This window comes from Balearica regulorum, chromosome 3 (genome assembly GCF_011004875.1).
Source record: "Balearica regulorum gibbericeps isolate bBalReg1 chromosome 3, bBalReg1.pri, whole genome shotgun sequence".
NCBI classification, from domain to species: domain Eukaryota; kingdom Metazoa; phylum Chordata; class Aves; order Gruiformes; family Gruidae; genus Balearica; species Balearica regulorum.
Window position 1 is genome coordinate 96,489,412 of NC_046186.1, and position 12,290 is coordinate 96,501,701.

The 12,290-nt window shown below is 42.9% G+C and overlaps 1 protein-coding gene and 1 long non-coding RNA gene across 14 annotated transcripts in view; one reads left to right on the forward strand and one right to left on the reverse strand.

Annotated features, from left to right (window-relative positions):
• LOC142601077 (uncharacterized) overlaps positions 1-12,290 on the forward strand; it is a 102,860-nt gene that overhangs the window by 72,054 nt on the left and 18,516 nt on the right. The window contains exons 3-5 of one of the 12 annotated variants that reach the window (XR_012834666.1): positions 4,781-4,887; positions 5,713-5,838; positions 6,574-9,637. The exons of 7 other annotated variants lie outside the window; for them this stretch is intronic. This is a non-coding gene — a long non-coding RNA (uncharacterized LOC142601077). Of the gene's footprint in view, positions 1-4,780; positions 4,888-5,712; positions 5,839-6,573; positions 9,638-10,030; positions 10,849-12,290 lie in introns of those variants that run through there. 4 more of the 12 variants (XR_012834661.1, XR_012834664.1, XR_012834672.1 and 1 more) reach the window with 4 other exon arrangements.
• EPAS1 (endothelial PAS domain protein 1) overlaps positions 1-12,290 on the reverse strand; it is a 79,571-nt gene that overhangs the window by 32,672 nt on the left and 34,609 nt on the right. For both annotated transcript variants that reach the window (XM_075749066.1, XM_075749067.1), the window contains exon 2: positions 3,907-4,097. In XM_075749066.1, the coding sequence (XP_075605181.1) occupies positions 3,907-4,097 (191 nt within the window). The remainder of the gene's footprint in view (positions 1-3,906; positions 4,098-12,290) is intronic.

A 12,290-nucleotide genomic window follows, 5' to 3' on the forward strand; every position in this document is an offset into this window, starting at 1 on the left:
GTTAAAGGCTTCCTTTCCAACATTCCCACACAGAATTGCCTACTGTGAAAATCAAAGGGAAACGTGTTACTAAGTAAAGCAGCAACTTTTATAAAGCAAAACCTGGTATTTTTTACCCTTTTGAACTCTGAGATATACAACCAGCTATTTCCTATTATGATAGGATACAAGGGCCAAGCTCGGGCCCTGCAATGCCTGGAGGAGACGTGCACCCTGCAATCCAGAAGCCGGGATTTTCGGAGGCACGTACGGGGAGAGCTCTCAATGGGGGCTCAGATTCGTGGGCTCTGCCATTCACCTGCTGGAAGAATGTGGGCATAGATTTCCCTAGGTCTTGGCTTCCCAACAGATAAACAATCATTATGCAGGAACAGCTAGTAAAACAGCCTGAGTTACACGAGTGAAAAGCCCTATTCCGTGTCAGGGAATAATAGGAAGGGGCATGAGACACTCAAGGCCAGCGGACTGAGGCTGGCAAGTTGCCTACAGCCATCTCTGAAATCCCTTTTGGAGCATCAGCTTGCAGAAAGCCGAGGATGCGGTCCTGGGAAGGCCCTTGCTCTCTCCGCTCCCAGCAAAACTGCCATCGAACGAAGAAATACGTTCGCATTCGAGAATCGTGCCCACAAACAGTAATATAAAATAAAATCTGGTGTACCAGTGGATTTTGATAGAATAAATAATAAATAACAAAAATGCTAATCAAGCGGTACTTTTTACTACCTTTTGAAGCATTTTTCAAGTTGAATTGCAAGCTTATTTTAGTGACATTGTATATATACATAAATGCAGTAAATGTTATTTTAAAGTCCTAATTAATGACAGAACAAATACTCCCACTTAACTCCAGTTTACACTAAGTGTCTAGCCCAAATAATCAAAACTATTTCCACAAAGACAACATAAAGCAAAGGGGGGGTCTGTGGGCTGGGGCAGGCGTTTGCTTCTCATGCACGCTGCAGTTCCCCACCTCCTCATTTCCCAGTTCAACTGTCGGAGACGACACAGTATACCCCCATCAGTCGCATCAGGCTCCTCAAATGCAACGCAGAAGTAACAGCCAAATTCCAGTCTGCTAAACGTGCATGTGGCACAGGGGCAGCTTTGCTTTGGGCTCAGAAAGGGTTTAGAGCAAAAGTGAGAACGGAGCGTGGACAGGCGTCACACAAGCCCAGCGTCCATTTGCTCCACACTCTCATCGAAACGTGATGAGCAGCAAACTTCCTCATCTGAGAGCCAAAAGCTGTACTGAAAACCTATCGCTTTGAATTAAATCAAACAGCCTTCTAGTGAAGCCGGTGTCCTTATAAAGACTGCCAATATGCAGAAGCCCTCCATCAAAGACTTAAATTCTGCTTTTACAGGAACAGATCGGAAAAACAGCACCCATCAAATATTAGCTGTGTTATGCAGCTATTGTACAGCAATGGTGTTAATGAGTCCTCAGAGGCAGTATTTTTTCAACAAAGCTCACCTGCCAGAAATGCCTATATTCAATTTCACAGCCTTGTCTCCCGAGAGCAAGGAACAGTTGTCAACCTGATAGAGATTTACTTTGGCCAGAGCAGTACTCTACACCTGTGAATCTCAGGAGCCTCAGCAAGCATAAACTGTTGGGCAATTGCAGGAGGAAGAGATAATACTCTGAAGTCAGTATTCTGATCACCATAATGAAAGTTCTCTCTCTGGTGCCACTTTATGCCTGATAAATTTTATCTTTCAAATATTCAGCCTTCTCGTTTAGCTTGGCTACTTTAAATGTTAGCTATACTCAGAAGAATTTAAGTAGCAGATGAGGCTACTCGTCTTTACAAGCAAACAGTGGTTTTCTGGCTTGAGTTCTTTCATTTCAGTGTATTCTCATTGTCAGAAAATAATACCCAGCTCTTCCAGAAAAGCAGTCCCTTTAAGTTCAATTCCTCAGAATAGAAGCACTAAAGATTTTGAAGCCTTTATCTACATCTCCAGCATCTACAGATGCAGCAATGGACAAATCTGCACTTGACTAACACACCAATTTTAATGAGAGGACTTACTCTAAGTCAATATTTAGACTGGGGAAGCGCATCAGATTTAAGGTTACACAAATAACTAACGTAGAGAAAGCCCGAAATATTAAATGACAGCCTGTCACTACTCTAACGTTTCATTTCCAGATTCCTTTCTAACTGCTGGGTCCTGGTGGTGCTTCGAAAGAATGTAAATCAACTACAGGAATCACACTGTTTTTCTAACACTGCCACAGAAAAATCATATATGTATGTGTATGTATGAATATTATATGTACCTACTGAGTTGTCATCACTATCAAATTACATGACCCTAAGGTCATGTAACACTACAGAAGCACTAAACCAAATGTTTTATCTGTAGATTTTTTCCTCACATTTTTTTTCACCAAGAAATTTATTCAAAAAAGTTCACTTTAAACTAAGCAGTTTCCAGGTGAGCAAATATCTTTTCTGATGATGACAGCATCAAACTATTTCATGTCAAGTTTCACAGTCACACGCATTACTTATATTCTCTGTTGAAGTCCTTCAAAAGTTTGCTTTTCCTATGCTGTGCCAGTCTCTACTTCATGCCATATAAATATTTGAAAAGCTGAAGCTGAGTTTTTATGAGAAAGTTACTAACAAATTGGCTTGGTACACGGCATGTTTAAGAACATTCACCTATTTACGCAACTTCTTCAAGTATTAATTACATGATAAAATCAGAGATGATTTCCAAACAGCATTCAGAGCAAATAAACTTTTATTTTCACAGAAGTAAACGTTAAAATCAGATTCTAGAAGCTAAGGTGAAAATACCCACAATAGTACCAGCAGAACCAAAAAAAGCTACAAAAACTACAGAGCTCTCAGAAGCAGAATTGAATTTGTCCTATCTTTCAGACTAACCAACAACAAACCAACAGCATGCTCTTTCACAAAATGAGATACTTCCTAATAACATTTATTAAAGTAATTGTTATGGTATGACTCAACTTTTCTAAAGAGAGGAAATGCAATCATGACCTTATTGGGAGTTTTGCCATTAATGAAGGAAAAGATGAAATTTTGGGGTTACCTTTCACAAACAATGCAGGCATTGTTTTGCTAACGTATTCTCGACACTTATAGGTCACTGTGTAAAAGCTGCCCCAGAAAGATCAGTTGTTTTCATTGATCTTACAGGCTGCTCAAACCACAGATTTCCATCTAAGTGATTATTCAAATTTAGGTGCAAAATAAGAATATTGTTAATTTTATCAGTTTTCACAGGCTATGAAAATTATGCTGGTTCACATTTCCTACTAGTCCAACACGAGCAAGACTCTGATTACACAGAATCCATTCATGGTGAGTATTTAAAAGCTGTTTGCTTTAGCTATCTTAGTCTACTTCATCATAAACAACCTACCTACTACTAATTTCTGGTGTAATGCACAGTTAGTCCTTTCAAATGAAGTACTGGACCTGCAGAACTTCCCAGCTGCCTTTTCAATGCACTGGCACAAACATGCTTGCCACACCAAATCAAAATTTACTTGTTTCGGCATGGAAACTTAAGATGTATGTTTGAATTCTGACTAAACTCTGAAAAGTTTAAAATCTTGTAACTGAGCTTAATAAACCACATTCAAGAGTTTTTTTTTCAGAGAGGCAAAGCTGCAACAGTTGTTGTATTGGTAATAAAGACCTTGAATGACTAATACCGCTCAGATTTTTCTAACGCAATTAAAATATGCGTAATTCTTATGAAAAAACCCCCCACCAACCTATCTGTAAATCTGCTTGTATTTTCACAACACAAGCAGTTGTGTCCTGTTCTCACTTTAGGACCCAACTCAGTGAAGAATATGCACAATCTTACCAAGCTGCCATCAAGTAGCATTGACAACTTCTTTTAGCCAGATCTTACCTGAAGACAGAAGCTTGTGAGTGCGTAGGAAACTGATTGCCAGGCGCATTATGGATGCTTTGTCCAGGTGGGAACTGATGTTGTGGGGCAGGGGCAGCTCATGTGCCAGTTCATAGAAAACTTCAGTCTCTTTACTTCTTCTGCATCTTGCTGCATCTCTTGATTTCTCCTTCCTCCGTTCGGAACTGCTCCTGGTAGGCAAAGGAGAAAAAGGAAAAAGCATTTGTTCAAGTGCAATTCATGGATTGAGAGAGGCATTTATAAGAATAAATCTTGTCAGCAATGAATCCATTCTGTCAACTGGTTTAAATGAACTGATCAGACTTTAATATCTATTTGCTCCTTTTAAAATCAGAATTAGGAGAAGACTACCACATCTGGAAAGGGCTCCAATTCTACACAAGTCAGCCTTTGGACACCCTGAATCCCTGTTAAGTGTAACAGGATCAAGATCTGCACCAGGCAAGAGATTTGAAATGAAACAGTAAACTATTATTCCTGGGATTCAGGAAATGTTAAAAATAAAAATTTTGTTTGATCAATCTAAATTAATTTACTTGAAAAATACTCTGGGATGAGGCGACAATCCATTTTAAAGCTGGAAGAATTACAGTGCACATGGCTGTGTCACAGATGTTTCATAGAGTTTCAATAGCTGTACCCCTCATTAAAATAAAAGTAATAATAGGGTATCAAACTGTGTTTGTATATACAACTGTCTCAGCTCTTAATCCAACACTACTCTGGAAAACCACATTTCCTTGACCATGAAGGATACAAAACGGGTAAGAAAATACTGTTGTTTGCAAGAAACCCCTCCTTTGTAGAAGCTATTCTAATTAAATCACCATCTCTCCATTGTCTATGAAAATAGATTCCTTCTTGTGCAAAATAACATGACCGATAGAACCAGCCTCCCTCAAACTCTGCAGAGAACAGAAGAGCAGGAAATAACGAAGGGGAAAGCATTTTATGAAGCAAGTATGCAAAATTAAGCCACCGAGGGACATAAAACTAAATTTAACATGCGAGAAACACAAGGGCTATATGTATAATGGATCTGGGACAGGACGGTTTAAGACTCTAAGATTCTTCACCGACTCTAAGGTTCTTTTATAAAGTCCAAATCTTATTTCAGAACATGAAGAACCTGAATCCATTCAAAACCATCACCTATCTCAACCCCATGTACCTCTGCTGATACTATAAGTTTCCTTCCCTTGCACAAGTTCAGGTTTTACACCTTAGTCACACCAACACAGAATATATTTCTTTCCAGGCAGATGCCTGTAATTCTGCACCAGCGCAAAAGGCGCAGCTTGGATGCACACAACGGTGTGGAGAAGATCAGCTCCGTCGTTTTTGCTGTTGTGGCTGCACATTCATTTCTAGAATCACCAATGGCAGCTCTCCATTTGCAAGGCCACCTAAAAATGAAGCATCTTATAACCTACTTTTTCCAACATCAGTATAAAATAATGAGCCTATAAACTCAGGTGGCTTCGTAAATTAGAAAGAAGGAAAAAAAGCCAGGTTGCGTGTTAAATGCTAAGAGTAAAGTTACAGTAGGGTGTTTGCTGGGGCCCAGGCAAGGCTGAGCATTCAACATCATCATCTGAAGCAGAAATGTGCTCACAACACATCAGTAGGGCCCTCGTGCTGCAATAAGCTTAGGGATCAGATAGGTGCTAGTGACCTCATAAATGCTTCCGGTATCTTCTCAAGATCCATGATCAGCCCTCAGCAAACTTCTTTCACAATTATTTTGCTTGAGGTGAATATTTTCTAATACGGCATCTGTTACAGGAGATATGCACAGGATGAGACCTACACACATTTCAGTACATAACAGCAGGATCCAACTTCAGGGGCATCACTGGAGCGAACACTGACCCACCCAAGTTTGAATCTAAAGGATCAGGTATTCACAAGGTGACACTAACTCCTTACTTTTATCCTTGCCAAGTAAGAGTCATACTACATCCACGTAAAAAAAAAGTCCTTTTGTATAGCTGTCCGAGAAGGTACAACAGAAAATGCCCTGTGTCCTCCCAGGGCAGGTGTTGGGAACAGGAGCGCCATGTGAACTACCTACACCAATGCTTCTTTCAGAGATACGTCTTGCTCTCTAAAGAAAAAAGTGTCTACGCTGTACCTATAAAGATGCTATACTGGGGAAAAAAAAAAAAATCTTCTCAGTTTCTAATTCTACCAACAAAATAAAAGAGTAGAACCAAAACAAAACCAAACAGAACAAAAACTATGCAACAATATTTGCAAGAATTTCCAATTGCAACTTGGAAAATTTAACTTGAACCATAAATGCTCGAGCTCTGCTCTAAATCTAGAGCCCACAACTTTCACATTAGAAGCAACTTGGCCAAAACAAGATCCCATCCCTCCTCGTTTAAATGCAAAACTTTGGGAACCAAGGCCAAAGCCATGTCGCAATTTGTGCAGTAAAAACGGGTTGTATAAGACAGGGTCTCTCATGACGCCACTCCGGCCACAAATAAAAATATTTAGTTTTGTTAACCTCTGTAAATATAATTTTGAAGTGTGGCTAATGAGACAAGCTGGTTTCATTAACCACGGGTTACTCAAGGTTTCTAATAACTAATGCTATGAGCAGAGAATGGTTTTGTTTTTTTTTCCTCTGTGCCGCAGATGCTTTCCTTCAACACTGCCTCTGACCGTCGTGCTTGCTTTCTCCGCAGAGAGACACCGGTGTTCATTACACGCCGCACCAGAGCTTTCACATCAGAAAACAAGGGCAGGAATCAGCCTGCCTGGTTGCTTTCAAAAGACTTTCTTGCTCACCCATTATCATTTTAAATAAACAAACAATTTGCTTGTTAAGCACTTCCCCTTGTGGCTTCCTTCACCTCAATTTTTCCTCCCCTTCTTCCCTCGCTCAGCACACCCTTGCGGCTGGGTTGTTACCGTAGCCAGCCCACCGCAAGCAGATGGAGGCCCCAAACACCCCCATGCCGCTTACCCCACGCAGCTTCCCCCCAGCAGCCATCTTGCTTGCTGTCCCTCCCAGGGACACCCGTGTCAAAGATGGTCATTCTGTGCTTACTCCTCCTGGTTGCAAAAGCCTCCAAAAATTGCAGTAAGCGACAGAATTCTGCCAAAAGCAGTATTTTGCCCCCACTTTATGCATGGGATTAGCATTTTACCCTGGGCGAGGCTGGACTACCGGCAGCCAGAGAGTGAAATGTGACTACTCAATGACCTGCCCATCTGAAGGCCAGGAAGAAAGGCTGACACCAAATCCTCTTCACACATCGTTAGGGCAATAGAGAAAAGGTCCAGGCTCTAGCTAATTTATGAATCATTCCCTCCCAGCATATAAACCACCCACTTATGTGGCAAAAAAAAAGAGCACACGCGTGCGTCACTGCTTGGAGAAAGTGACGCAAGCAGAAGCAGAAACCTCACTCGCCTGAACCTGTGTCAGATTTTTAAAAACGCAGAGGGGAGAGAGAGGAGAAAGGCACCACACCAATCCACCCGTACGCCGGTGCGAGGCCTGGAGGTACTGCAGGGAAGTCGCCTGGGAGCTCCCCACCACTCGTTTCTCCAGGAGCCCCTGGATCTGGCGGCATAAGGCCCCGCTTGGCCACACACGCACCCTCGCATTGCAATCGCAGCCTGACCCTTCCCGATAAAATGACAAGAAAGGAATGGAGAAGCTCAAATCTCCACTGGAAATAGGGTGACTGAGCTCAGGAACAGGACTGGGGACTCCATGCAGGACTTGACTACCCTGAGGGTGGTCGGGAGGCTCAAGGAGAAGGAAAAGCAAGCCACCGCTTTCCAGCAAGGACTCTCCCAGGGCTGCTGGACGATGCTCCAGGGCCGCAGTACTTAAACGCACACAAGCCATAGGGAATGCAAGAGTTACGGTGGCGCAGGCAGTTCCCTGCCACAGAACACAAGCATGGCACTGTACCCTCAGGACAGCTGTTTACATGATTTCCCACTCCCTCCTGGTGTGTTTAGTTTGCGCTCTGAAAATAGAATTTACGGGCCGACGCATGTGAGCAAATATGACAAACAACTGGCAAGTATTTGCCCTCTCTAGGTGAAGCTCTCACATTTTCAGGAGCAAAAGCTCTCCGCACTTCTCCCAAGAACCTAAACAACAAACCAGTCCCAGGGGTACACCCGCCATGGGAACAGAGCACGCGATCACACCCGCCAGAAGCATCCGAAGGGGTGTAGGAATGTCCTGCACGGATCTTGGGAGCCAGATTCCTCTCCCTTTGCTCATCTCCGACAGCCCCTTGCAACACAGCTTCACTGAAATCGGCAGGAATGCCTGCAGACGAAGGTCTTGCGCACCGGGGGTGAAGATCATAATCTGGCTTTCTGAAGCTTCTCTTACTGCAGGACTGGAAACTCCAGCCACGGCAACTTATTGGCAGAACCTGAAGCCCCACGTAACCGATCTGGCATAAATAACCTTGCAAAACTATCACATCAGCTTAGGGATTGTCTTCCTGGCGCTCACTGCTGTGACAGCTCTGGGCTCTGGCAGCTGAGAGAACGGCTGCAGCAGCCAGCCTGGGCACCTGCAGAAGGTACCTGCGACCCAGACACAACGGGAATCAGCCCCACAAACACTGGGGCAAACAGACCACCACCCCCCCTCCCGCACGGGAGCTTATGCCAGGCATACGGCATGACTCCCTGGTCTGCAGTAGGGTTAGATACCCACGCAACCCCCTTAGCTCAGCAGAGGGACCAACCTGACGTTTCGTTACCGTTTCCACTGACGGTGTCCATACTTGCTCTCTGCAGTCTCAATCCTACCAGTACTTCATCTCCAACAGTAATCCCTGCCCACCACCTCCACCCACAGGGCTCCCTGGTCCTTCCCACACACAGCTACACCCTCAAAACCCTTGGTACCCACTCAGCCAACGCCAGCGCCGGGTGGTCAGCTTCAGCGATCCTCCCTTCTGTCAAGGGCATCGGTGGCCTCCTTTAAGCTGATAGAGGGGACTTGCCGAGATAGTAGTCTTCTGCTCAGGGTTTCGCCGCTCTCAACAAGTCCATATGGGTCGATACTTTGGATGTGTATGCACACGCTTCCTTGTTTAAGAACAGGCAGCACAGTAATTGCACTGAATTACACTCCCACCTCGTAGGATCCAGATCACAGAAGCTTTTAGAGAAATCGTAATCTGCACCTTGCATAAAAATACCTTGTATGTAACCTGGTAGCCCTCACTCGTACATACATACTGCGTGACACATTCGTACAATGCTTTGAAATACATAGTTCAGAATGACTCGCTTGAGTTTACTTCATGATTTTGGTGACCCTTGGACTTTGCTTCAAACTGCCATGCATGCAAGCTAGTAAAACAACAAGCGTATTACTTTATATCCAATGGCTGGTTATTAAATGTTTCTAACTCCAGCACTTTAAAGGTCAAGAATCCACAGTTAATTAAGCTGTCACATGAAATTTCTGTAGTAAATACTCATTTCAAACGGTTTAGAGCTAAAGCTTCGACTGCTAACTTGCAGAACAAGAAAAATACGTTCTAGGGATGCAAAGATAAGAAAATATTTTTACAGTACAAATAAATGAAAAAACTGATCAGACAGCATAAAAAAGATTTTCAAATTCAAACCAGTAAAAACTCAATAAAGATATTTCAACAGGCAGCATTATCTTAGATAACAACAAAGATTTATTTCAATCTAGCAAATCCATTTTGCATTACCTTCTGCGTGGCAAATCCCTAGATGGTTTAAACCAGCATAATATCTAAAAAGGAGTTTTGCTGATTGCGAGGCACGCTGCTTGACGGCTCCGGCGGTGTGCTTGCACCAACACCAAGCAGCCAGCGGTCGTGCTTACTTAGCCTTAAAATTCCTTTGAAAAGTATTTGTAACTATTCTACCTGACAGGCAGTTTATTCTGGATGGCATGCTGTGCTTTTGAAAGCCCTCTCTGTTAAAGTAATAAAAGTGACCATCAGTAAATAAAAAGCACTACAAACAGCAATTTACTCGCTCACTGGGAGCTCGGGCCAAACTATGAAAGCTGTGAATGAAACTCATACACAGTGCCATACAGATCCCTCCTTATACCTCTTCCCAGTGAAAATAATTACTTCTGAAGCCTGAAAAGACACCAGATGCCCAGATTCAGCATATCAGCAAGAGCGATAGGAAGAGGAAAGACCAGAGTCCTTCTTGGATGGAGAAAAAAAAATGGCTTGAAAATAAGTGGAGTGCTCACGGCGGGTAGGTGCTAAAGCAGCATCGCTGCACATTCAGATATGGTACCCAGCACACAGACAAAACAAATACAAATGATGCCAAAATAGGGAATTTGTTAATAGAGGAAATGAGAGTTCGAAGGTAACAAGAAAAGCTACTAACAGAAAGGGCTATTACAAAAATAAGGAAATGAAATACCTTCCACCCTTCCTTTAAAGCTGCCCTAGCTTACAGTAACGCACCACCAACTCCTTGGTTTGATTGGGGGATTTCTTGTGCCTCTGTACGTACTCACTAAATAACAAATCACTGCTAGTTCAGTAAAGCTTGGCACCTACTGCCACATCAATACGTGATGCAATTCTTTCCTCCAAGATTAAAACCAAAGGCTAAATGAGAGTCAGGAAAATGAGAAATATGAGCGTCTCAGGGACAGATGAGGGAAGAGATGAGGAAAGCATTTGTGTTAAGGGTGAGGAACTAATTTCTGTTCTCATTAGGCCTTTTCAGAGGACGCTTGGCACAACGATAAGGGACTTGGCAAGTACTATTAGAGTATCAAGAGATGAGGCCTAAGTGAATACCAAACTTTTGGTGTCTTTGAATATATTTATGATTCACTAAGTCCACCACCCTAGGACCGCCATAGCTTACAGTAACACAGCCAAGAATACATTTTCTTGAATGGGGAGCACATCTGCTGGTACCTTTAGTCTTAATAATTAAACTGTACTGGATTTGTATTTTATTTATTTTTCATGAACATTCCTGGCATTGATTTCTAAAAAAACAAGGTGGTGCTGAGACAAAAAGCATTATACCTATACAGTTTTAAAATGCTTATGCCACTAACATCTTTTTTTATACCACTAACTGCATTTAATGCAGCTACTAGAAGAAAAACACTTTGCACCTGCAATGTAAAGTATCACTGTGAATACTGGAGTTGTCATATCAACTAAATAGTACTTTGGGAATTCAATGTTGAAAACCTTGCTAAGGCTGCAGAAGCGCTTATATTTTCTTAAAGCATTTAGGTTCACAATATGTCACCAGAGTCTGATAAATTTAATCACAGTAAGCAAAACAATGTCTACAGGATTTATGTTCTACCATTTTTTCTCTCGTTTTATGAGTACCTTGAACCAGAAAGATAAGTATTAGGATTTCAGCAGCCATTAATCTGGTCCTGGATTATTTTACGACGCTGTGAGTGCAGCCCGTCCCGCAGTCGCCACGCCAGCATGAGCCTGGTACCTTGGAAGACGTGCCCCACACGTTGCTCCTGGGGCAAGGCACAGCCCCGTGGAACTTCGCAAGGCCCATGGTGCGCAGAGAAGATGCCAGGCTGCTGTTTGATCAGCAGTTAGAGCAGATAGTGATACCCTTTTTGATCAATTCCCTGCGTTAGGGCTAGATGGCAGAGAGACTTTTCTCGTGGTTTAGTTTTCAGGCAGAGCAGTCTCCTGCTCCAAGTTACTGCGTGCTCAGCACGCCCCAGTGCCAGTCACAGAAAGGGTCAGGACAGCTCTGTAGCACCCTTGTAAAGCTGCTAGTGCCCACACTTCAAACAGACAAGCGAAACACCTCCTCAGTCTTCTCAAATAATAAGGAAATTTGGACAGAAACAAGCAGCCCAGCACACAGTCAAATCTCAGAGGAGCACAAAGTCATCTGAACTCAGTCTTCCCTCCCAAGATTGGTTTTGCACAGCTCTGTTCCATCAAGATATGGGATCACGCATTCCTTCCCTGTGGCAATCAACTCTTTGATACCAACCAAAATATGGCAAGCTTCAGAGAGAACCTGCAGGCTAAAAAAGCCCACCACCAAACCCACTAAACAATGCTACCGAAAGGACTGCTTCAACGTTGGCCAAAATTGAACCTGCTTTCAAATCAGCAATTATTTTTTTTGGATGACAAATGTACCACACTGCTTTTCTCCACAGTTCCCACTTTCACATTCAAGAGTCCATGCAGCACAGCTACACCTGGAATCGCACCGTAGCAGCGATACGTGCTATGACAATGCACAACTCAAGATCTCTATCAATGATTTGTGTTTGAGAGATTACAGATCCTTATCTTTGTGGCATTACTTGTAGTAATCAGTCAATTTTGACAGCTAATCTAGAG